Raw genomic sequence first — 23,761 nt, forward strand, 5'->3', positions numbered from 1 at the left:
GGCTGGGTTCAACCAACTTGAACCAAGCGCGTGCTGCATCACGTGCTACAAATGTCATACTAGTAACTAGTACCTAGTAAATGGGCTCCCAAAGGCCAAGCCCTACCTAAATCATGTGATCAGACAAGATGTGGCGTTAACTACAACATGTAGTGGCGTAAAAAGTTCGGAAAGTTCGGCGTGTTGGAGTCCTTTAGGAAAAGTGAGGCTTGGCATCTACCTAAGACCTGCGGCATTCATTGCTTAATCGACTTCTTTGCCCCGCTCCTATTCAAACAACGGTCCAGAGGATCTTCGATCTTCGGTCTTCGGCATTCCTCTTTACCCATTGCTCACTTCAAGTTGCCATCTTCCAACAGCTAAAGAAGCTTGCTAACTAATCTCGTTGGAATACTGCCCTTGACTGCCCTGAATGCCCTGAATGCCCTGAATGCCCTGATAACCCTTTATACAGTACTGCCCTTCACTGATTTCTGCACTGATTTCTGCACTGATTCTGCGCTAAGGTCCACACCCTTGATCGGCTTTTGTAGCCTGATCCTAGGTTCTATTCGTTTATTGGAATCCTCGGGCTTTGTGGTTGAGGTGGAAACTCTAAGCCCAAGTCCAACGGGTGTGAGTTTAGCTCGACATAGCAAATCGGCGCTCATGTCATCGGAACAAGACATCAATCAGGTTCCTATTCAGGACCTGACCCCTGAACAAGCTAGTCATATTATTCACTCTCACCGCAAAGTACGATATGGTAAGTTGATATGTTTTATTCACTGGCAACTTGAAGCCGATTACATTCAGAAACTTGGCATGCTCCCTAAACTCCACAAGGTCCATAAACTTACAAGGACTCTCTCTAGGTACGGCATGCTGGCCATGCAGGTGCGCAGATATTAATTCATATTTCTCTAGGCATGATCCGCAGGTAGATTCATGTCCGTGCTAACTATACTTTCCTTCTCAGACAGCGTAAGGTGAAATGCGACAACAAGCAACCCTGTGAAAATTGCGTCAAAAGAGAACATCCACAACTATGCTCTTACAAACCTAATCGTTCAAGTGCCTCCAAGCAGGCCTCCATATCAGCTGAAGGAAATCAGGGGAAGAAAAGGGCTCATTCTCCCGATAGTATCAACAATGACCAAGGCAGCGATAATCAACCCGAGGGTTGGACTCAGGCAATAGGTGTGCTTAACCAGAGATCTAAGACATGTCTCAGTATATCGCTAACTAGTATCGATGATAAAGACGAGCCCGAGACTATAGATATCTCACGCTACGTCGGTCAAAATAGTATTCCTGCGCTATTGCGGGATCAACCATCTCCCATAGAAACCAAAGATGGTGTTGACATACGCCGTGATATGCGTCCAATACTTGGGCTCGATAATTCTGCACCTTTCCCCCTCATGTCGTCAAAACACCTCAGTCAGCTGACACAGGACATCTTCTCGGAACTTCCTTCTGATCGAGAAGTAATGATGTAAGTCGATACAACCCGTAACCATCTTACTACAAGGGCGATATACCAATTTACGCTTCAATAGTTTGTTCAGGGCCTATAAAGAGATCGCGCACCCATTTTGGGGCTTTGTCATTGATATTGATGACTTGGAGTCTCGGATAATGATCTATCTCGAGGAGCGGGCGAAAAATGCTAGGGAACACAGCAAGTCGAATCGGCGCGTGTCTGCACCGTGGTTGGCCATCCTCTTCTCTGTAATGGCAGTTGGCTCACAGTATCGTGACTCACCATACCATATTCGGACACGAGATGCGCAGAGATATGTTCAGATTTCTTTCCATTTCCTCCGCCTGGGAAACTTTCTATTGCGGTATGTTACTGAGCCTACTTCGTAAATCCCTGGATTCTAATACTCTCCATTAGACCGAACCTAGATTCAATTCAGGCACTCCTATTGACAGGTTTCTGTCTTCTCAATGACATGAAAGCCGAGGCTTCTTGGGCATTAATAGGTATGACTTGTAGGTTAGCACAGTCGCTGGGCCTTCATCGTGCTGTGACATCAGACGAATCTGGCTCGACTGAAATATCGCTCAAGACATATGTGAGAAGAAAACTATGGTGAGCATACCTACTTTGAACTTTCTCTCAAGCTGTTCCACTTACACACCTCAGGTGGACTTGTCTATGGCACGATACGTTGACGTCGTTATCTTTCGATCGGTAAGGTCTCTCCCTACATTGAATGCAACCTTCACTGACATCTGTACAGCCCCAACATGACCAATATCCAGTGCTGTCCACTTCCATTATCACCAGGCTCTGCAGTGGAAGGATTGTCGTATCTTGAAGCGATGTACACTCTTTGCCAAATCATATCGCAGAAACTCAACCCAGATGCCACTGCTGATTACTCTTACGAAACTATTCTCGAGAATTGCGACGCCATCGAGTCCATTCGCGAGAAAGTTTATCCTCAGCTGCGCAGCAAAGAAGCCTGCAAAAGCGTAGTCGATAAACTCCAGCACTACGCCGTACGTTTACATACCGCATTTGTAGTATCTGTATGCTGTCGCCCAGCCCTTCGCCGAGACTGCACTAGCCTAGGACCAAATGAAAAGAAGGCACTGGCCGATAAATGCAAGACAAATCTGACTGAGACAGTGCGAATGTTTCTGTCAATGCACCAGTTATCATTCATACCGACCAGAAGTTGGGCTTTTACTTATCACGGCCTTTCTTCTGCTGTTCTTCTCGGCATTTTGTGCGAGACGAAGCTGGACCCTGAAGTCCGTCAGCTCCAGGGAGATTTGATTTCGGCTCTATCGGCGGCGGCGGCTAAGGAGCAAACAAGCCCCACCCCTGAATATATTCCTAAAATTGATAGAGATATCGAGTTGTCGGGGCCTCTTTCGAGAGCATTAGAAGCACTTAAAAACATATACGATTATGGATCTCTTCATGGAGCATCTGGTGTTAAGAGCGAGAGCGCATCTGGAACTCGCACACCAACTGGAGCTGCCATTCAACAAAATATCCCAAATTTAAACCAACAATTCCGCTTACAGCCTGGATATGACAGACATCAGGATGCAGCTCTTGCCATGGCAGAGCTACAGAATGGAAACAATATTGCGGATTACGCAACGTAAGTCAGTTATGATGACAATAGAGGGGGAGGTGCTAACAGGTGGATACAGATCGATGCCATACCAACCGCCGATGCAACCGTCCGTTGGGCTATCAGACTTGGGCCAACTAGATCCCAATGCCTTAGCTCCAATGGACCTTTACGATTCTATCTTCTGGGGTCAGTAAATACATCACGTGCCTTCGTATGGAAGCTAATTGATATCGCTAGAATCACCAGACCCTTTCTACGCAGGCGCTGATATGAATTTCGACTTCCTCCCACAAGCTCCTCCGGGACAATCTCAACAACAATTTTACTTTTAGGACGGGATTGTCTAGCACATGATCTCTGAACTAGGTGGCCACCCCAATCCTGATTGTCTATCCTCCTTAAAAACACATCGAAGACGGAAGTCTTTAGCTCGAATGCTATCACATCAAAAGTTTATCTCTGAATGATTTCGAATAGGCGTCAACATTGCAAGGGTGTATGTATATTGGGGTTTGCCACGTCGATACGACTAAAGTCGATGACAGTCACGGCTTTTCTTTCATTGATGAAATTGTAGTTGGTACTTGTATCATGTCGGATATCCATACATCTGTTATTTACCTAGGTATATTATCTACTTGGTGCCTATCTTAGGTACCTATGTTACATTTATAATCAGGACCTGGCCTCAGACTTGTTAGTAATGCCAGTATAACTCTATGGATGTCTTGTCTCTAGGCACCATCTTGTCCTCCTGTGTCTACCTAGATATGCTGGGTATGTAAATTTTGATTTCGAATAAGCAGGTTATCTATGATATCGCATCGAGCACGACCTTGCACATCTCCACGCACTTCTCCTCCTCAAGTCTCTGGGCTACTAGTTGTAAGTTGACGGGCATTCCGTGCACCGCCTCGGGATCATCTAAAGTTCAAATAAGGATATTGTTAAGCATATTGGGACTTGTTGTTGCGTTTGCGTGGGAAAAAGGGGGTGGGGGAGGGGGTGGGGGAGCTCACATTCCGTCTGTATAATGCGATCCGTCTCCGAAAGCGGCTTATAGGTGTCGCCCAGCGCGACATCGACGGCCTTGTCAACGCTGACGCCGCTAGGGAAAGATATGCACGCGTAGTCTAGGACGTTCCAGACGCCTGTGTAGCCAACTATGTACCAGGGGGTGGGGGGGTGCGCATGTGTTAGCATTCGTTCATTCATTCATTCATGGGAACCCAGCCTTTGGCGGAAGGGTGTGGAAGGGAAAAACTCACCATGCCTGAACTTCCCGTTCTCCACACTGCTATACGGCGTCGTGGGGCACAGCACGGCGTCGATCCCGGCGCCTAGCCAGCGATCCAGGTACCGCTTCTGGTAGGCCTGGCGCTCGAGGTGCATGTGCCAGCACTGCAGGGTGGTCAGCTCCGCGGCGTCGGCGTACATCTGCATCTCGGGCCTCCAGGGCTCGCCCGTGCGCTCCAGCTCGCGCGCGATCGCGCGCCCGCCGTCCGCGAGGAACATCTGGTTCAGCAGGTCGTAGCCCGCGGTCTGGTCCTCCGACGACCAGGCTGTGATCTCGTGGCCCGCGGATGCGAGTTTCTCGGCGGCGAGGCGCAGGGCCCGCGTCACGGGGGGCGTGGGCAGCGCCATGCCGTCGTCCCACATGACTGCGATCTTCAGCTTCCTGCCCTGCAGCTGGGGGCCGACGGGGCGCCACGGGATCGGCAGGCACCGGGGGTCGAGCTTCCAGGGCTCGGCGCCCACGACCGTGCGGCTGTACAGCTCCAGGTCCTCCAGCGTGCGCGTCAGCGGGCCGTTGATCGACTGCACGGCCTCCTGGCCCGGCATCCCGCTGCGGCAGCGCAGGGTGGGGAAGCGCCCGAAGCTGGGCTTCAGCGTGAAGATCCCCGTGCACGCGGCGGGGATGCGCAGGGAGCCGCCGATGTCGGTGCCGACGCCCAATGGGCTTCCCTTGAATAGAATCAGCGCGCTCTCGCCGCCGGAGCTGCCGCCGCTGGTGAGTTTCCGGTTTCGAGGGTTGACGGTGCGCCCGAAGACGTGGTTCACGCTCTCGGCGATCATCATGGCGGTCGGCACGTTCGTCTTCACGTAGAAGACGGCGCCGGCGGCTTGGAGGAGGTCCGCGAGCACGGCATCGTGGGGGGCCGGGTCGTCGACGTGCGCGGACATGCCGACGGTGGAGTCGAGGCCCACGAGGTGGAAGTTATCCTTTAGGGAGATGGGGAGGCCGTGGAGGGGGCCGACGGTCTTGCCCGTGTGCGCGAGGTGCAGGTCCAGGCGCTTGGCGGTGGCGAGAGCGCGGTCGAAGCAGGTTTCGGAGAGGCAGTTGACGAGCTGGTGGGCGACGGCGGCGCGCTTGCAGAAGGCGCGGGTGACGGCCTCGGAGGTCAGCTCGCCCGAGGCGAGTTTGGGGAGAAGCTCCGAGGCGGTCTGGCTCGTGATGGCGAGCTCGGAGGGGGTGAAGAAGCCGCCGGAGCGTTCGGGGAAGCCGGTCACGTCGTCCTCGTCGTCGGCCGGCTGCAGGTGCGGCGGGATCCGCCACTCCGCTGGGATCGAGCTCGCGAGCTGCTGCCGCTTCTTAGCTCCGATCTCCTCCCAGTTTCCCTTGGACATTTTCTGTTTGTTTGTGTTTGTGTATATCCGATCCTTTATGTATATATGATATGATTGAAGTGGGCAAGTATATACACGTAAACGCTACGCTTTAAAAGTGAAGAACAGCTAAATGGATATTAGAATAGCAGTGTTAGGTATGCATAGGCAGCGCTGATGGGAATAGTATTTCCGGAGTCTTTATTCCGTTATTGACGACGGTATTATTATAAATCAGCCAGCTAACACTTTGGGGAAAAGTATAGAATAGCAAACCAAAAAAGAATTTATAGTTAATAGGTATTCTCTATCTTACTTGGGTAATTTTACTAGGTAATAGGAAGTTTTGGAGGGGGGTTGGATAGAGGCTTGTCTCCCTTATACATCCGATATCGTCGTGTAGTGTGTCGTGTGTGCCGGCCTTGTAACTGTCCCATCTCATCGCACCGCGCCAATAGAACCCGAGTGACAGCTGCTTAGATTTTTCTTTTTCGTCTTCTTCATCTTTCTTCATATTAGATAGAGAGATACCGAGATAGAATATGTAGATAGCATCACCCGCTTTTAACATAACAGCCAAGGATCATTATCTCTAATCTAGGTATCTACGGAGGTAGAAACGAAGACAAAGGGTTTAGTATGTAAGGAAGTTACTTTAACCTAGATATGATACTAGATATGATATTATATCAGCTATCGCATCGGAACAACTTTCTTATCTTGCAGGAGAAAGTGGCATTTCGAATCGACCCGAACCTTGAAGCACCACATGCTAATCTAACCTGTCTAACCTAATTAGTAAATTAGTAAACCTAATACTCATCTTTATTTATACTACGCCGTAAGCATTAGGTACCCTATGTATGTACCTAACCTGGATGTTTGGTTTCAATCATTTATTAATCGCCTTTCTTATCTCCAAAAAACCCTTCCCCCGCAAAATACCAGCATCATGGATCTTGGTCCTTGAACCTGCAGGTCCTTACAACTAATAATGTACTTATGTATGTGTGTTCGTCACTTCAGCTTTCTTGGCGCAAAGCGGACTTACTGCGTAGTACATACCTTTAACATACAAACGTCTATCTTATCTAACTATGTAGATAGCTTCTTCTCAAGCTAGGCCTTACTTAGGTAACTTACCTATCTCAACCTACTAGGCTAGGTAAACCTTGAACATAAGTAAGTATATATTTAGGTCCTGTTAAGCATGTCAACTGGTAGGGTTATATTTATCTATCTAAGCACCTACCTCCCTACCTCCCTACCTACCTGCATACTAGGTACTAGGTACGTATAAATATTACCTATATCATATTGACCGACGCCATTCACCTCACCTTGGAATCACCTTGGAAAGCGAAAAAAAAAAAAAAAAAGATTAGGTGATTCATCTTTTTCCCCCCTTTCAGTCTTCCTACAGTAGATTGCGAAGAGTGGGGGAACCCACAACACCATAACGATGGCGACGGTGACAACAACGCAGCCGCCGCCGCCGCCGACGACGACGACACCAAGGTCAAGATTAAGGGAATACTTCCATACCGAGTATCAACCCGGTGAGCGGAAGTTGGTGCGAAAGATCGATTTCTTCATCTTGACCTTCTGCTGTCTTAGTTACTTTACCAATTACGTATGTCGTAAACTCTCCCCTTCCCTTTCTTTCTTTATGCCTTTCTCTGTCTCTGTCTCTGTCTCTGTCTCTGTTAGCTAATAAGTCAACGCATTAAAAAGTTGGACCGTTCCAACCTCAACAATGCGTACGTATCCGGGATGAAAGAGGACCTCGGCTTCGTGGGGGACCAGCTGAACCAGATCAACACGTGCTTCACCATCGGCTACGTGATTGGCCAGATCCCGGCGAACTTGTCGCTGCACTACATCAAGCCGCGATACTTCTTCCCCGCTTGCATGATCGTCTGGGCCGGCCTGACCATGGTAACCGCCTCCGTCCATAATCCCCAGAGCATCATGGCCATCCGCTTCTTCCAGGGTATCGCCGAGGCCACCACCTTTGTCGGCACCCACTATATCCTCGGCTCTTGGTACACCGAGCGCGAGCTCGGCAAGCGATCCGGTATATTTACCGCGTCCGGCCTGGCTGGAACCATGATCGGAGGTTTCATCCAGACTGGCATTAACTCCAGTCTCAATGGTGTCCATGGCCTTCGTGGTTGGCGGTGGTTGTTCATCATGGATGGCATTGTAAGTTTCGACCCTTATCTTTTGTACTTATGTTAATCATTCATGTCTAGATCACACTACCCATCGCGCTTTACGGCTTCTGCTTCTTCCCAGATACACCTTCGACAACCAAGGCATTCTATCTGAGCGAGGCCGAGAGGGCCTTAGCCGTATCCCGGGTGCCGCCCGTAGAGGACAAATCGCCCGTCTCCTGGAGCTTCTTCAAGAAATCCTTCACATCTTGGTTCTTTTGGGGGTTTGTGGTGCTCTGGATTATCGCCGGCGAGACCGAGTCCTTCAGTAGCAATGCGCTGCTGGCTTTGTATATGAAAAGTCATCCTACCATCAAATACTCCATCCCTCAGCTGAATAATTATCCTACTGGAGTACCCGCCGTCGGCATCATATCCACGATTTTTTGGGCGACCCTTACCGATTTCCTTAACGGCAAGCGATATCTTGCCGCATATTTCATTGCTATTACGGGCATAGCCACTTCTGCTATGATCCTAGCTGCCTCTAAGGACCCCACGAACCCGGCATCGACAGCTGTGGTGTTCGGCGCTTATTACTGGGCGGGCGCCGTCTATGCCTGTCAGGCTACCTTCTTCGCCTGGGCTAATGATGCTCTTCGATACGAGGAACAAATGTTCAGGGCTGTCGTGCTGGCCGGTATGAATTTGGGAAGCAATGCCATAAATGCTTGGTGGAGTATCGTCTTCTACGGAGCATCTATGGCGCCGTGGTTTATTGTAAGTCATCATGCTCCTAAACAGCTCACAAGATCCGCTTTACCTATCGCAAAAGTACCATGCTTATTAATGACTGGTTAGAGAGGAATGTGGGCCATGATCGCCGTCTCCATTTTGTTAGCCATATGGACTGCGGCATTGTCGTACACAACTACCAAGCACGAGAAGAAGCGGAGAGAGGAGTTCGCTCAGTTTTCTAGCGAGCACAAGACCGTTGCCGAATATGCATAATACGTAGAATGGGGGCGGACGCCAACATAAAACCTCAAGTACGAACCTCACAATTTTCGGAGTGACGATGTCTTGACTGGATCTTGTTTTGTTGCCCTACCGTGGTTAGTGTGTGGTTTGATAGCGGCTGCGGCGGGAACTAGAATAGCTTGTGCCATAATATACCTGCACCATAAGCCTAGGTATCTAGTTCTCGCTTCATGATACGTGTACGGGCGAATTTTAGACACGTTCCGGTTTCACTTCGAATCATTATGAGCCGCTTAGAGTTCGACTAGGAGAAATGGCACCACGAATCCTTAGGATGAAACGAATTTAGGCAACGTCCACAATACTTACCTTCTTATGATAAGGTGCAAGTTCCCCAGAAAGGAAATCCGGTAGATTGAAGACTACCGATGAGATAGGGCGGATAGGGGAGAGGCATTTCCAAGGGTGTTTCCAGACTTGCTGCTCGGCACCCTGAAAAGTTTTGTGGTTGCCATCCCAATTCAGATATCTCGGCATGACTGAGAAGTACCTGTTGAACCAGAACTTGTGAGCCTCGACAAAGTCTCCTCGTTTTGATTTATGCCTGTCCTATGCCGACGTGGTATGTAGAACGTTGGGGGACTTAATTTTGAAGGAAGATTTATCTTGTTGAGGCTGTATGGACTCGTAAGCCGCGGGATCGGACATGGGCGGTAGTACACTTGGCTTGACGTGCCGGCCGAATTCTCCTGCGGGCTCCACGAATCATATAGCTTGAGGTGTTTATTCCGTGGACGATTCGGATTAGTTGCTTCTCCATGGTGTTATTCCAGCACAAGGCACACTACACCATGTTCTGTTTTGCCTAAAGTTTCTTGGCCACAACGTGTAGAAGACGTGGATGTCACCATTGTCACCAAAATGATTCCTGTCATTCGATGGTATCGTCTATGTAAGCTTCAGAGTTATGAGGATGAGAGAAGCCTGGTGATCTGGTTGGCGGTATCCTTTGCTTTTTTGCTATACTACCGAAAAGCTAGGGTTGGGTGGCGATATCTTTCGATCGGGCATGAAGGATGAAGGGTTATGTGTTAAGGTGTTGAGGTGTTAAGGTGCTTGAGATCTCGATCGAAACAGGCTCGCCGGGGCTTGGGGCTATAAGAAGGAGGTGACACTTAGTAGTAGGTCGGCAATAGGCCATAGTGTTGGATCTTTCTATCAAATTCCAAGATACTATTAGATCGGCATCATTTCAAGAAAACGGTTTATTGGTCATCTTACTTTGGCTACGCTCATGTCATGCTAATTTTGGAGTTTTCGATATCTGCACATGGGATTCGATGGGGAGTAGGCAAAGGGGATTTTGACCGCTTTACGGCTTCTTCTATTTCGAAGGAAATTATGGAGCGCGGTAGACTCGGACGACGACTTGGCGTGGGATCGAGTGGGCTTTCGTCAAGATATCAATGGCACAGTGTGGTAAGCATATCTTATGTACTTTGACGGTATTTTGACGGTACGGGGATTGTTGAAGGCTGGGTGACAGTGGGCTCTATCAAGATCGAGCCTGAGGTTAGGGCATGACGAAATATTCCCAAAAAAACGTGGAATCGAGATATGAAAGGGAGGAGAAAGGTAAAAATAAGATTGAAGTAACTATGTAAGTAAAGGGAGATGACAGATGGGTCTCGTTTTTTTTAGTTTAGGATAGGAGGTATCCGCGCCCGGGGCAGGAAGCCCCAAGACCCTACATACTAATACCTTGCCTATTAACTCACATACCTCAAGTTTCAACTTACCAGGCAGGTACTACCTTTATAATACACACTAGTACATAATGGTCAAACCCTTATAGTTATGTACTTCGCAACATTGAACATTGAAGGATGTTACTACTATGTACCCATACATATTAGTACTACTATTACATGTATATGTGATTGAGTTACGTACCTGGATAGTACCAGTCTCGACTCTCCAGAAGCTCAACGTTCAAGTTAGTTATATGTGACTGAAAATTTAGCTTCAGCATTACAAAACATTGATGTATACTAGGTTAGGTATATTAGACTCGATGGGCTCCCGGGATTTTAGATATAAATACTTACGTACATGTACATACATATCTATGACGAACTCGGCTACCACTTTGCTTTGTTGCGCATGACCTATTCGATTGTGTGATTTATATTTGGTTCGTTGACTACATATCATGCGATGGTTTGTTTGAAATTTGAAGAGTTTGCCACTGCCCATCCGCTCAACATCATGTGGTCTTACGAGGCAGGTACATGTATGTACATCGAATTCAATGTTATCAGTTAAACTATAAACTGCATATACCGTTATATGCAAGTCTCATATATATATTTGCTATTATCGATGGTATCCCCCTATGGAATCCACTCACCTATTATTTCATACACACGTGAAGTCTCGTCCTAGCTTATACGACACCAAATACATCAATTCCATCAGCTCCATCAGCCTGCCGCAGGCAGTCGTACAACACACATTCTGGATCATTCACAAGCGGAGGACCTAATACTAGTATATCAAATACCTATTCTCATAGCTGGTAGGCACCTAAGTACCTAGCTAAATACTACCGGCACTGAGGTAAATAAGCGGTTCGTTACATACATAGTATACAAAAATGGTTGCTACATATGTACGTAGTGTCTACCTAACCTAGGTACCTATACCTACGTAACATCTGATAAGAATAACATGAGGGATATCGTAAGTGTTGAACATGCGTATATTAATCAGCAGACAAACATTGATTACCTCACCTACCTAGGTATACAAGTGAATGGAGTCGAATCGCATCACCTTACACGGAGATATCAGAAGCTCCCGGTGGGAGAATATGGAGGATTAAGTTAGTCTAGGTAAGTAAGCACGCCTACATTCCTATGCAGATATCGCCTATATTAGTATATGTGGCGAATAGCTCTCGGGTACTTCGCGAACCTCTAACATGAAAAGTTCGTTATATGTCATCCTCTCTCCCTGTGCTATGGATATACCACCTATATATATATAGGTACTCTAGGTATATATCATTGATATCACCACCTACTACCCTACATACATGTATGGATTGCTACACCTACCTAATATTTATTAACTTTTCAAACCCCCCATCAGCAGCAGCAATGGCAAACTTTATCATGGTTTAGCGAGCAGCATTTTCCATGTTCCTACAAGATCATTGATTTGAACACCCTAAAAAAAGTTGTAAGAAGGTTTTCCTATTAAGAAGTAGATCTTCATAATTGCCTCTAACTGGCTCGGAGCGCGCTCCAGATGTATCTGATTGGCTAACTTTACTTGCATCGCCTGACGATTTTGACCATTAGGAGAGCTTGTACAACGTCTTGGCGGGTCAGTTTAACAGGGGAGTCCCGATCTCCGTTCTCCTTCGGTGGACTCTCAGTCTCTCTTCGAAATGACTAACGATATATCGTGCTAGTACGTACGTAGACCTGAGAAAAAACACTGTATCGGGGTCGAAGTATCTTGCAAGGCTTCCTTGGAATCCTTGCCCTCATATCGACTTAATTTGGTACTTTGACCACACACTAATACCTACAGTACAGCAAACTGCGTTGCGTGTTACGTGGTATAAACGGTTCTAAGTTGTGTTCCAGTTTTAGAGCCTCGGTCGGACCACGACATACTTGCTGTCTACCTACCATATACACTGCTTCCCCAGTAACTAACTAGGTACTATCACTACTATCACTACTATCACTACTAACAGTAGCATGTAACAGGCAAATAAACCTACTGGTTACAAATCCTATTCTTAAAGAACTGCTCATAACTTACCCCCCCTTCGAGTTATCGGCCACGCTTAACTGAGACTGGGCCACGCCTGGTACAAATGGTCTGCTAAAACAGATTAGATCCCTAAACCCCTTCACGGAGTGAGGCCCGAATAATTCCACAGGTATGATTGGCCACACACGAAGCTTGATTCCCGATGTCGAGGGCTGCTACTAGAACTCTTCTCCTACCCGAACCAACTTTTAACGTCTCAGATTGCCCGGACCAAAATGTCCGATTTATATGCCAGGGAAACATGAGGTCTGTTATGGAGTCTCTGAGTCAAAAGAGACTTATGGGAATCCAATGTCCGAAAACTACAAACGCATCCTTCCGGCGCCTGTGCCTCTCGGCTCTGCCCAGGCAAATCTATCGGAATCTCCTTTTCAAAAGGATAGCGGTCCGCCCATCAAGAAGCGTACTGTTTCCAAGGCCGCCTGCAACAACTGCCGTCATAAGAAGATACGGGTATGTAGTAGTAGTCTTCGAGCCCATCCACCTTTTAACCCATGGCCTCCATAGACCCCCCTTCTTCTGGTACTTTGCTTCGGTGGAAAGTCCTCATACGAACTGACTGACTTTGTTCTAGTGTGATGGCATTAGACCTTCCTGCACGGCCTGCAGCAAGGCCGGCGTAGAGTGTAATTTTGTTACCGCCAGTAGCGATGAGACTCCGTTTATGGCCCTGAAGCGAGAAGTTGAATCCCTCAGAAGATCTACCGAAGACATTTTGGAGATATTCGACCTCCTGGAATCCGCCCCTGACGAAATTTCTCTCGACATATTAAGACGATTAAAATCCACCAGGAACCATGCCGAGGGGGCGAGCGATCCTGCCGATATTTTGGCATCTGTCAAAAAGGACCTCGAGGGCGAACCCCTTTTGCCCGTGAAGCTTTCTAATCGGCAGTTAATGGCTAACCTCATCCCCGAGACCCAAGAGACCACCGAATACGAACTCATAATGCGATGCCCAACTACCTATCCCATGCTGATTCCTATTGAAATCGCATTCATCAACTTAGCCGATCTTTTGCGACCTGCTATTCTAGAACGTCAGAAAGTACATAGCCTGTATGATAGATACCTCACGATTTCCTGACCTCCCGCTATCTATACTAACTCCCAATATCACGTCTAAATCGCCCCCTTTTTTCATTTTTATTTTATAAACATTTCCACTAACATACGGCCACAGTGCCGGGGCGGGAGATACGCCATCATCTTCGACTGTCCTCGGGGGGATGGAGGAAGGTTCATCCAGGAGTGGATTAATGCCAACCTCTTTAGAAGCGAGTGATCCCGAGATAGGAAACCTCGAGCCTCTGCAATCGATGCACTCGGTCATTGACGAACGACTGAAGGAGGTGGATTTCCAGAGATGGACCGAGGTGCCTATTTCGAACGAGCTGGCAGCGACTCTGGTATCACTATATCTGGAAATCGACTATCCTTGGTGCCCCTTATTCGATGCTGATTTATTTTTGAACGACTGTATGCAAGGGAAAACTCATTTCTGCTCTGCCCTACTGGTCAATTCCCTATTAAGCTGGGCCTGCGTAAGCCACAATCTCTACAGAACACTCAAGATGCATGGTAAAGACCTCGCATTGCCAAGAAAGGCTGTTGACGTATCCTAGCAATCCTACTCGAGCTTACAACCAGAAGCCGCAGGTTTTGTCGTTGCCTTCGAGTCGGCAGCTGAGAGAATGTGGGCGGTGGAGAAATTTAATAATACCCTTACTGCGGCGGCGGCGGCCCAGTTATTAAATAATACATCAGCATCCCGAGGTCGTGATGATTTTGCGAGCCAATGTTTGGAAGAAGGGATCGAGATGGGAAGGCGTATGGGTCGTAAGTTATCTCACGGAACATACTCCGAGTAGCGGCGATGTCACAACGATGTCAACGTCCTTGCGGCCGCCTCATGCAACATATGACACTTGAATCGAGTAATTGGCTAACCTAAGCGCGCCGTAGTCTTCGGGGTGGGTTCCGAGGACGCATCGGCCTTGATCTGGTTGGATCATCACCAAGATTGGCTAAGGGCTGCATGCCACACCTCGTGGGGTATCTTTACATGCGTCTGGTGAGTCGTTAATAAAATCCAAAACAAAAAAGAAAAAAAAAGAAAGAAAAAAAAAACGTCGAACTCATCTCTGGTCCGTCTCATTCTTCTATCTAGAAGCTGCTTACAGTTATGGTTGACAGCATGCGGTCCCTGCATCTTCACAGGGCGGAGATTGACATACCTCCCCTTCTTCCTATGCCAGGCGAGTACTTCGAGACCCACGGATACGCCGATTACAGTTATTCGCACACGAGGACACACATACCAACCAGAGTTGGCGGGGCCTTCAAGGCAATGTGTAAATTCAATCTGATTGTCCATGGGATTATCTGGACATATTTTGGAAAAAGCGATGATGTTCCCGCTGCCCGAGCCACGATGGAATTTGCAGAAAATACGTATGAAAAGATATTGGAGTGGGCAAAATCACTTCCTCTGGAACTGGCGCGGGGAAGACGTAACCGTCATTCAATTCTGATGCTCCAGTAAGACCCCCTTGTTCTATCCCATCCAGGTCTCTCCGTTGCCACCTACATTTTAAATAACATGACATGACACTTTCTACTTATTGCTTTTCTGCTTTCTACCTTCCCCTTTCTCCTTTGTATTTCTTCATGTCATCCTAACGTCAAATATCTTCATTATTAGTCTCTACTACCACTGTACGGTCATGGAGTTATTCTGGCCATTCTTGCAGCAATCCGGCAACCAGATGATCAAGGTTACCCACCTCACCCCCGGCACAGCTATGCCGAAAGACATTCACAAAGCCTCGGTAAACCAGCTTAAACGACTGGCACTTATTTATAGCCTCAACTTCAACAAGGCATGCTCGTCAACTCCATGGCATATCGCTCTCCTATACCTAGCGAATGCAATGCTCTGTGAAACCATGCGTTCCGGACATTTGCGAGACACCGAGTGCTGGTTCTATTTTATGCTCTGCATGACCTGTTATGAAAATATGTGGTACGTACTGACACCATCATCTTTCGTGTCTCGGGATCTTGGAGTCTTTCGTAAAGCCTGCGGCTATCAACTGGCTTCCATGTAAATGCTAACTATATTATAGTATGTGACTTCCCCCTTTGTTTTATTTTTAGTGTCTACTGTGCCTACTCCCCAAATTCACTACCGCGCATTTGCGAACGTACATCCATTGGGCTAATGCAAAGCTCCCGGTGGTAACCGGAGAGGTTTGGATGGATCCGTTTAGCTTTTCTTTTCTTTCATTTTCTTTATGGTCGGTAGTGTAAGATACTAATTCGGCAATAGATGGCTCCTTCCAAGTGGTTGAAGTAACAATGCTTGGGCTCTTGAGCATGTCGTTACGGAACGGGTTTTTATCTGCTCCCGAAGCAAATACGGTGCTTAGCGACATGAGAAGGATAGGACAACGGTATGACTCAAAATTTACGGTTCAAGCGAGCTTCATGGTTGATCTCGAGCTGGCGATGACAAATCCGAGGGAGGCGCAGGTACAAACACTGGCAAATGCTTTTCATGAACTCGCGATCTTTCGGGAGTTTACAACTGGCGAGCTCAGGTAAGCAAGAGCTCGAAACCTTGGAGAGAGAGCAAGAAGACTTAGCCCCCATGAAGATACCAAATTCTCTAATATGAAGGGTTAGGAAGCGGGATCACCACCCATCGATCATATCTCAAGGAGATGCGCACTCGTGAATATTCTACGCGTAGTGTTCGCTATACAACGCCTAATAACTTTAGTTAAGCTGCCCGAGCAGCGGTGAAGGCTGTGACAAGATAAACGCCGATATATGTAATGCGTTCGTGGGAGAGGGGGTGAGTGTATCTGTGTGTGTGTGTGTGTGTGTGTGTGTGTGTGTGTGTGTGTGGAAGTGTATAATACGAAGTTCGTGGTCCCGAAACTGCAAGATCCTAGTTCTTGTAGACATGTCACCTTCACCCTTTCATGTTACATAGTAGAAACACCGATACCAAAATATATAATCGGATACGGCCAGCATTTAATAAAATCATATAGTAATTAGCAACGCTAACCTAACAGGTTAAGCAATAAGCTGTTTACCTAATCCCCAACCCTTGAGTATGTATACATAAGTGAGGTGAGGGGATTGTGAGATTGCTTTACTGGAGTGTTATGTAATACAAGACAATGAGTTGAGATTTATTAGTTTAAAGGCGACGCTGGCTTCGAGAAGTAAATCTTCATCTCATCCTTTTAAAGACTAACAATGATAAAGGAAAACAAAGAAGAAGAAAAGGGAGAAAGCCAAGCTTTTATAGTACTAGGTAGTGATGAATAATGGTAATACAAGAGTATAAGTAATCGATTTAAACTTTTGCTTTTCACTATCTTATCGGGACACACTAGGCTTAGACTAGCGCTACCGAGCCGCCTTCCTATCCCTTATCTAAATCATCTAACGTGGGGTTGAGTACAATAGTACAGTACCTGCAATGAATTTTCCAGCTCCATCAATTGTATGAACCCTTTTTTTTTTTTTTTTTTTTTTTTTCTATTTTGCTTATATGTATCCATCCATGCGGTAGGTACGAAGGGAGGAGCATGATGCGGGGACTGCAGGACGGGGCTTATCCTACAAACTTTATACTAGTTATTTCTATCGTTTCCCTCCTTTCCGACCTTTCCTTCTTACCCCTCCCCCTTTTTTTCCTGGTCATCCCCGTCACTTTTTTTTTTTTTTCTGGGGGGGAATATAACTTCAAGTTTCTTTGGGGACTATACATATAAGAAAAATTTAAAAACGAAAAAGGTAATAAAATTTATATCCTCACATCAAGGGTCAAAGTACGAACAATGCGGGGCCTACCTCTCCCGTTCGCCGGGCGGCTGAAGGCCCTCCCGCTCCCCGTGATCCGGATCATCGGCCTCCTCGTGCTCGCGAACATGGTCGTCTGGGCCGCCGTCGGCGTCGTCCTGCACTTCTACCCGGCCATGATCACCCCCGCCGTGCTCTCCTACACGCTCGGCCTGCGCCACGCCCTCGACGCCGACCACATCAGCGCCATCGACCTCATGACCCGCCGCCTGCTCGCCTCCGGCCAGCGCCCCGTCACCGTTGGTACCTTTTTTAGTCTGGGCCACTCGACCATCGTTATTGTTACCTGTATTGTGGTGGCGGCTACGAGCGGCGCCCTGCGCGACCGCTTCGATAATTTCCAGTATGTCGGTGGTATTATTGGCACGAGTGTTAGCGCGGCTTTTTTGATCCTGCTATGTCTGGGTAACGGATGGGTTTTGTATCGTCTTGTGGGTCGCTTGCGCGTGCTGCTGCGCGAGCCGGACCCGCATCGTCCCGAGGAGGGGGGCGGCAGCGATGAAGATGATGAAGACGATCACGAGGGCCGTGCCGCTGCTAACCTGCAGCTCGAGGGTGCGGGGTTTCTTGCGCACGTGTTCCGGAAGCTGTTTCGCATTGTGGATCGCCCGTGGAAGATGTACCCTCTCGGCGTGCTTTTCGGGCTGGGCTTCGACACGAGCTCGGAGATCGCGATATTGGGTATTGCGAGTGTGCAGGGGGCGCAGGGGACGAGTCTTTGGGTTATTCTTATTTTTCCGCTGCTGTTCACTGGTAAGCTTCACCCTTTTCCTTTTCCTTTACCTTTTCACCGTCTCCTCCTCCCCCTTTTCTAACAGCCAACCCCCCTTAGCCGGCATGTGCATGCTCGACACGACCGACGGCGCCCTGATGATGGCCCTGTACTCCAACAAGGCCTTCGCGCGCGACGCCGTCGCCATCCTCTACTACTCCATCGTCCTGACCGCCATCACCGTCCTCGTCTCCGCCTTCATCGGCGTCGTCCAGCTGCTCTCCCTCGTCCAGAACGTCGCCGAGCCGGAGGGCCCCTTCTGGGATGGTCTCACTGCTCTCGGTGATAATTTTGATGTTGTGGGTGGCTGTATATGTGCGCTGTTTTTGGTGGTGGGGCTGGGCTCGGTGGTTGTGTATAGGCCGTGGAGGAGGAGGGCGGAGAGGAGACGGCGTGGTGTGGTTGATGCGGCGGCTACCCCGCAGAGGCTGGACAGTGATGATCATGTTGAGGATGGCTTTCGTGATGCGGAGAGTTGAGGTAAGGTGGTATATTTGATTTAAGCACATATATTACCCCCTTGCTACTAACCTTTCTGTTTGGGTGCCTACCCACAATGGATCTACTTGCGTATCTAAGTAAGGCCAGAAGCATCTATATATGGGCATACAATACGAGTTATAAGCTATCTCGCAACCTGTCAATTAGGGCTTAGAAAATATCAGCGAGGTAGGTATCTTATTTCTGATAGGTGAAATAGGACGACGAGGTGTATTTATAGGAAGTTGATAGATACTAGGTACCCAGCTTGGCATTAGGATAGGTAGGGGTGAAGCTAGGAACCAGAGTTAGCATGTTTAAAAGTCCTACAAGCAGTTACATCAAAATAGGCATCTTGAGATGATCACTCGTCGTTTCTCTTCCGAGTCAGGCCATCATCGCAACCACACGCAAGGAGAGAGAAGCGCAGCATTCTTCGTAACTCTGTAATAAATACACAGATACATTCCACTACCCCCTTTCCTGCCGGATTCTCCACGGCTTTGGTTCGCCGCTAACCCCCTATCCTTGTATCACTCATCCCTCCTATCCCCCATGATAATTCATCACAGCATAGTCAAGAAGAACAAGAAGAAGAGGAGTAAATCGTTACATCGAATGATAATGAAATATGTATTGCATCACGTCTAAGGAAATCAGGCCGTAACGTGAACGCAAATCGCAATCGTAAACCCAGGGAAAATACCTAATAGCTATGATAATATGATATGTTATAACGGAAACGATCGAAAAAGAAAATTGGTATCCCTCCCTACCTATGCGCCCCTTAAAAAAAACACTATATACCTCAACCGATGTACCTAATATAAGAACACACAACTGCAATCATAATTCAATGCTGGCCAGGGCTTTCATTCAAAGTTTCATTTCGCTTTGGCAATTTAATGGGTAAGTAATGACGATGACGATGACGATGACGATGATGATGATGATGATGATGATGATGAAGAGAGAGGAGTTTAGGTAGACGGCTTCTCATGCGGATACTGCGGCGTGCACTCCACGGTGTCGGAGTCCGGCGTTAGGATCGGGGTCGTCGAGTCGTCCGTGGAGTCGGACGCGACTGACTTGCCGCAGTCGTCTTTTTCGTCGGGCTTGGGGGTACTTTCGTCTTCTTCGTTTTTGTCGTCTTTGGTTTCTTCCTCCTTGTTCTCGTCGTCTTTGGTTTCTTCTGCAGGCTCCGCTTCTACTTCGTCTTTGTCCTCTGCCTTGTTGTTTTCTTGCTTCTCTTCTTCTTCTTTCTCTTCTTGCTTCTCTTCCTTCTTCTTCTTCTCCTCTTCCTCTTTGACATTCTCTTTCTTGTCTTCTTCTTTCTCCTCCCCCTTCTCCTCATCATCAGCATCAGCACCACCACCACCACCATCATCATCCTCCACAACAATCTTCTTCTTCCTCACGATCTCCCCATCCACAATCTCCACCTCATCTGTCACCTCCTCCGCGTTGTCCTTCTTCCCCTTCCCAATCTTCTCCCTCTCCCCCCCCGCATTCATCTGCGCGTCGTCGATATCCGCCGCCCCCTTCTCCCCCATCCCATTCTCCGCCATGTCCCCGCCCTCCATCACCACCCTCAGCACCAGGTCCTCGTCCTGCGAGTACGCCCGGAACCCGACGATGCACACCGCGTTCCACGGGTCCGGCAGCCCGCTCTCCCCGTCGGTCTCGGCCGCGTTGTCGGCGCCGGAGCTGGGGGCCGGCGCGGGAGGCGCGGGGTTGGGGCGGGGCTTGCGTGACATGTCGTCCGAGGAGTAGAGGAGCTCCCAGTCGGACACGGGGCTGTCGGAGCTGTCGCCGCCGGAGTCGGAGTCGGAGGAGGTGGAGGTGGAGGTGGAGGTGGGGGGTGGTTGGGGTTTTTTGGCTAAGGGGGGCTTGGTTAGCTTGGGTGAGGTCCGGAGTTTCTTTGGCGAGTGCTTACCCTGTTTTGGAGGGGGGTTCTTGGAGGTGGAAGTTGAGGGGGTTGAAGATGTGGGAGGAGTGGCTGTGGCTTTTGCTTCTGAGGTGGATTCTTCGGCTTTGGGCTCTGCTGCAGAATCGTCGGTCGTGGGCTTCTCTTCGGCGGTATCTTCAGGCTTCGGCTCTGCAGTGTCGGTCTGCTGTTTAACGGAGTCTTCTTTAGGTTTCGTCTCCGCAGCCTCATCATTGGCCTCCTTCTTTTCCTCGGCATCTCCAGTGGTTTGCTTCTCTGTGGTATCATCAATGGTCTTTTTTTCCACATCTTCTTTAGGCTTTGTCTCGGCAGCAGCAGCTTCTTCACCTTCGCCACTCTTTTTCTCGCCCTCCTTCGGCTCTTCCGTCTGGTCCGCCACGTCCTTCGGGGCGTTTTTCTCCTTCTCCTTGCGCTCGGCCTCTTCGGCCTCCTCTTTCTTCTTCTTCTTCTCGGCAGCCTCAGCATCCTCCTTCTTCTTCCTCTCGGCCGCTTCAGCTTCTTCTCGTTTCTTCTCCTCAGCCTCCTCAGCCTCTTTCAGTCTTCTCGCCTCCGCAGCTTTCGCCTCCTTCTTCGCCTCCGCCGCCTCCTTCCGGTGATCCTTCTTCGCCTGGTTCTTCTTCTCCTGCTTCCGCGTAACATCTCTCTTCGCGTGCCTCTTCTCCCACTGCTTCCGCCTCTCCTGCACACGCGAGCTGCTCGCCTTCTTCTGGTCGGACTTCTTCCTCAGCTTGGCAACCTGCTCCAGATGCGCGATCCCCTTGCTGTGCGCGAGGTCGTACGCGTACCCCACCTGCGCGAGCTTCGCGTTCTCCTCGCGCGTGCGGCACTCGCGCTTGACGACGTCCTCGACGGAGGGGCGCTCCTTGTTACGGACCGCCGTCACGCTGATGAAGATCGAGTAGTCGCCGGCCTCCATGCGCGGGATCTCGACCGACACCGACCGGTTCATCAGGTAGTTGCCGTGCGAGCGCACGATGTAGTCCTCGCTGTCCGGCCGCCCCTGCTCGTGCACCCGGAAGTGCATCCGGAACCGGTACTGCCCGTGCAGGCCCTTGTAATACCGGTTGTCGAGCTGCTGGAGCACCAGCACCAGGGGGGATTCCTTGGTCAGCTTGAGGTGGAACTTCTCGTTCCACTGCGCTTTCCACGGCACTTCCACGCCGATCCACCGCTGGCAGCACCGCCACGAGGGGTCCCGGAACAGACGCGTCCGGTCGAAGTGCTGGTACTTCTCCAGCAGGTCCTCGTAGGTGATCCAGAAGACGGAGTCGTTGCCGAATTGGTGGCCGAGCTCTTCTTTCACCTCGTTGTTCCACTCCTTGGACCCGTCGGACCAGGCGCCTTCCCAGACACCTTTTCGCAGTCTACCCCAAGGGTTTCTGGGTTCTTTGTTAGTATCCCGAAGAAGAAAAGGGGTGAAGGGGGCGGAGGTTTCTTAGGAGATATGGGGTAGGGGGGGGGGGGGGGGGAAGCTTACCTAAGTTTCACGAGCCGCTGTCCACTCTTCAACGTCCGCGCATCCATCACAACATACGCATGCCCCTCACGAATCCCATTCCTCTCACCATAGCCCCCGTCAAGCAAGCCCGTAGCGCAGCCGAAGAGGAACTCCTGGTTGACCTTGCTCAGCTCATCGTCCCAGAACGCATCGAGATCAAGAATGTCAGACCCAAGCAACTCCGTCGTAACACCTCCGGACAGATCCTCGAGCGCCTCGCCGATCCAGCCGCCGGAGAGCGAGCCGTAGTCGCCGTGGGCCTTGGCGTACGCCTTCTCGAGCAGCGCGACCCAGGTCTCGCGCTGGTCGCGGCACTGGCTGAAGAATAAGGCCTTGGACCCCGTCTGATACGTCCGGCGATACACCTTGTCCGGGTCCTCGCGGTCGATCTGCTGCAGCATCTCGCGCTGCATGCTCGGCGAGTCCCAGCAGGGGGACGTCAGGTACAGCTTGTCGTCGATGATGGAGTAGATCCACTCGCCGTCGCGGTGGAAGACGAAGCCGTAGATTCCGATGCCTGTGGATATGTGTAAGCAACAAAAAGTTTTCTATAGGTAAGTAAGTACTAAAAAAAAGGGGGGATTACTCACGGGTATCGTATTCGACGCAAATGCGCTTGATGCCATCCTCGACGTTAGCGAGTGCGCTCAGCCCGGCAACGAACCAGCAATCGCCGAGCGCGCCCTGCTTCGGCTCCGCGGCGTCGACATTCTTTAGGAAGGTCGGCTTCTCAAAGATCTCGTGCACGCGCTTCACGGCCTTGGGCACCGAGGTGTTGGTGCTGTTTTTCTTGTTGGCCCAGATGTTAAACTCGTCTGATCCTAGGTGGTTAAGGCAGTCTCCCTTGAGACATTTGAGATCCCAGTCCTGCGATGGGTTAGTTATAGATCATGCTACGGTGAGAAAGAAAGGGGCGGGGTAAGGGGGTAGGTTATCAGTTAAGAGCATACCAAATCGAATCCCGGGTCTCGGTAACGAGTATTGACTCGCTTGCACTCGGCAATAATCTTCTTCACCTTGCGCGAACACTCATCCCGCGCACGCTCATATCCGGAGACCAAGAGCTCGTTGGGCCGTTCGGGGGTGCTGGGGAGCGGCACCGGATCGAACGGCAGCACGGCCAAGGCCTTGGTAAACTGCTTGGTGGTAAAGTGCCTCCATATTTTGTTGATGGTCTGCTGGGGCGGTGGCTTGTGCTTCTTTTTCTTCTTCTGGTTTGGGTTGCTGGTCCTGGCTTTCTTCGCCTTCTGTGGCGGTTCGTCGGATTCGCTCGAAGAGCTATATCCGAATCTGGTGAGGTCCCGCTGCTGACGGGACGGGAGAGACATGGCGGTGGTGAGTTGTCTCTTGTGCTTTGTACTACCACCAGCTTTAACCTATGGATATGATATGTGATAGGTTTTTTTTTGTTTCGGATATATCTGCAACCCAGTAAATTTTTATATTTACGCAATGCCTTACGATCTCTTTTGCTGCCAATTAGCTCCAGTTTTGAGTGGTTAAGAG

The 23,761-nt window shown here is 49.4% G+C and overlaps 7 protein-coding genes across 7 annotated transcripts; 5 read left to right on the forward strand and 2 right to left on the reverse strand.

The window, feature by feature from the left end:
* The first annotated feature begins 52 nt into the window (after positions 1 to 52).
* On the forward strand, positions 53 to 3,498 carry GGS25DRAFT_113858 (fungal-specific transcription factor domain-containing protein). The gene is made up of 10 exons (XM_049256063.1): positions 53 to 745; positions 855 to 876; positions 959 to 1,179; positions 1,243 to 1,477; positions 1,542 to 1,829; positions 1,883 to 2,080; positions 2,135 to 2,182; positions 2,232 to 3,107; positions 3,160 to 3,269; positions 3,321 to 3,498. Exons 1-10 carry the CDS (start codon positions 649 to 651, stop codon positions 3,413 to 3,415), a joined length of 2,190 nt encoding a protein of 729 aa, XP_049119860.1. The 5' UTR covers positions 53 to 648; the 3' UTR covers positions 3,416 to 3,498.
* Positions 3,499 to 3,815: 317 nt separating this feature from the next.
* Positions 3,816 to 5,854, reverse strand: GGS25DRAFT_113893 (amidase). The gene is made up of 3 exons (XM_049256064.1): positions 4,352 to 5,854; positions 4,103 to 4,246; positions 3,816 to 4,007 (listed from the first exon to the last, which is right to left on the reverse strand). Exons 1-3 carry the CDS (start codon positions 5,709 to 5,711, stop codon positions 3,895 to 3,897), a joined length of 1,617 nt encoding a protein of 538 aa, XP_049119861.1. The 5' UTR covers positions 5,712 to 5,854; the 3' UTR covers positions 3,816 to 3,894.
* A 1,079-nt stretch (positions 5,855 to 6,933) lies between these two features.
* GGS25DRAFT_114055 (MFS general substrate transporter) lies at positions 6,934 to 9,303 on the forward strand. The gene is made up of 4 exons (XM_049256065.1): positions 6,934 to 7,323; positions 7,425 to 7,895; positions 7,946 to 8,626; positions 8,708 to 9,303. The coding sequence occupies exons 1-4, from the start codon at positions 7,153 to 7,155 to the stop codon at positions 8,855 to 8,857; spliced, it is 1,473 nt and encodes a 490-aa protein (XP_049119862.1). The 5' UTR covers positions 6,934 to 7,152; the 3' UTR covers positions 8,858 to 9,303.
* Positions 9,304 to 12,873: 3,570 nt separating this feature from the next.
* Positions 12,874 to 14,047, forward strand: GGS25DRAFT_474704 (uncharacterized protein). The gene is made up of 3 exons (XM_049259651.1): positions 12,874 to 13,129; positions 13,251 to 13,724; positions 13,860 to 14,047. Exons 1-3 carry the CDS (start codon positions 12,905 to 12,907, stop codon positions 13,959 to 13,961), a joined length of 801 nt encoding a protein of 266 aa, XP_049119863.1. The 5' UTR covers positions 12,874 to 12,904; the 3' UTR covers positions 13,962 to 14,047.
* Positions 14,048 to 14,057: 10 nt separating this feature from the next.
* Positions 14,058 to 17,003, forward strand: GGS25DRAFT_474721 (uncharacterized protein). The gene is made up of 6 exons (XM_049259652.1): positions 14,058 to 14,220; positions 14,302 to 14,515; positions 14,642 to 14,750; positions 14,873 to 15,217; positions 15,381 to 15,700; positions 16,008 to 17,003. Exons 1-6 carry the CDS (start codon positions 14,158 to 14,160, stop codon positions 16,280 to 16,282), a joined length of 1,326 nt encoding a protein of 441 aa, XP_049119864.1. The 5' UTR covers positions 14,058 to 14,157; the 3' UTR covers positions 16,283 to 17,003.
* Positions 17,004 to 17,210: 207 nt separating this feature from the next.
* GGS25DRAFT_474736 (NicO-domain-containing protein) lies at positions 17,211 to 19,222 on the forward strand. Its single transcript, XM_049259653.1, has 2 exons — positions 17,211 to 18,310; positions 18,390 to 19,222. The coding sequence occupies exons 1-2, from the start codon at positions 17,536 to 17,538 to the stop codon at positions 18,806 to 18,808; spliced, it is 1,194 nt and encodes a 397-aa protein (XP_049119865.1). The 5' UTR covers positions 17,211 to 17,535; the 3' UTR covers positions 18,809 to 19,222.
* Positions 19,223 to 19,789: 567 nt separating this feature from the next.
* On the reverse strand, positions 19,790 to 23,583 carry GGS25DRAFT_517996 (cysteine proteinase; the record flags this gene model as incomplete). The annotated part of the gene is made up of 5 exons (XM_049263467.1): positions 19,790 to 20,688; positions 20,746 to 22,136; positions 22,235 to 22,772; positions 22,846 to 23,122; positions 23,206 to 23,583. 5 exons carry the CDS (start codon positions 23,581 to 23,583, stop codon positions 19,790 to 19,792), a joined length of 3,483 nt encoding a protein of 1,160 aa, XP_049119866.1.
* Between the last annotated feature and the right edge of the window lie 178 nt (positions 23,584 to 23,761).

The sequence above is a fragment of the Hypoxylon fragiforme genome (assembly GCF_022984875.1).
Source record: "Hypoxylon fragiforme strain CBS 206.31 chromosome Unknown GGS25scaffold_2, whole genome shotgun sequence".
In the NCBI taxonomy this organism is placed as follows: Eukaryota; Fungi; Ascomycota; class Sordariomycetes; order Xylariales; family Hypoxylaceae; genus Hypoxylon; species Hypoxylon fragiforme.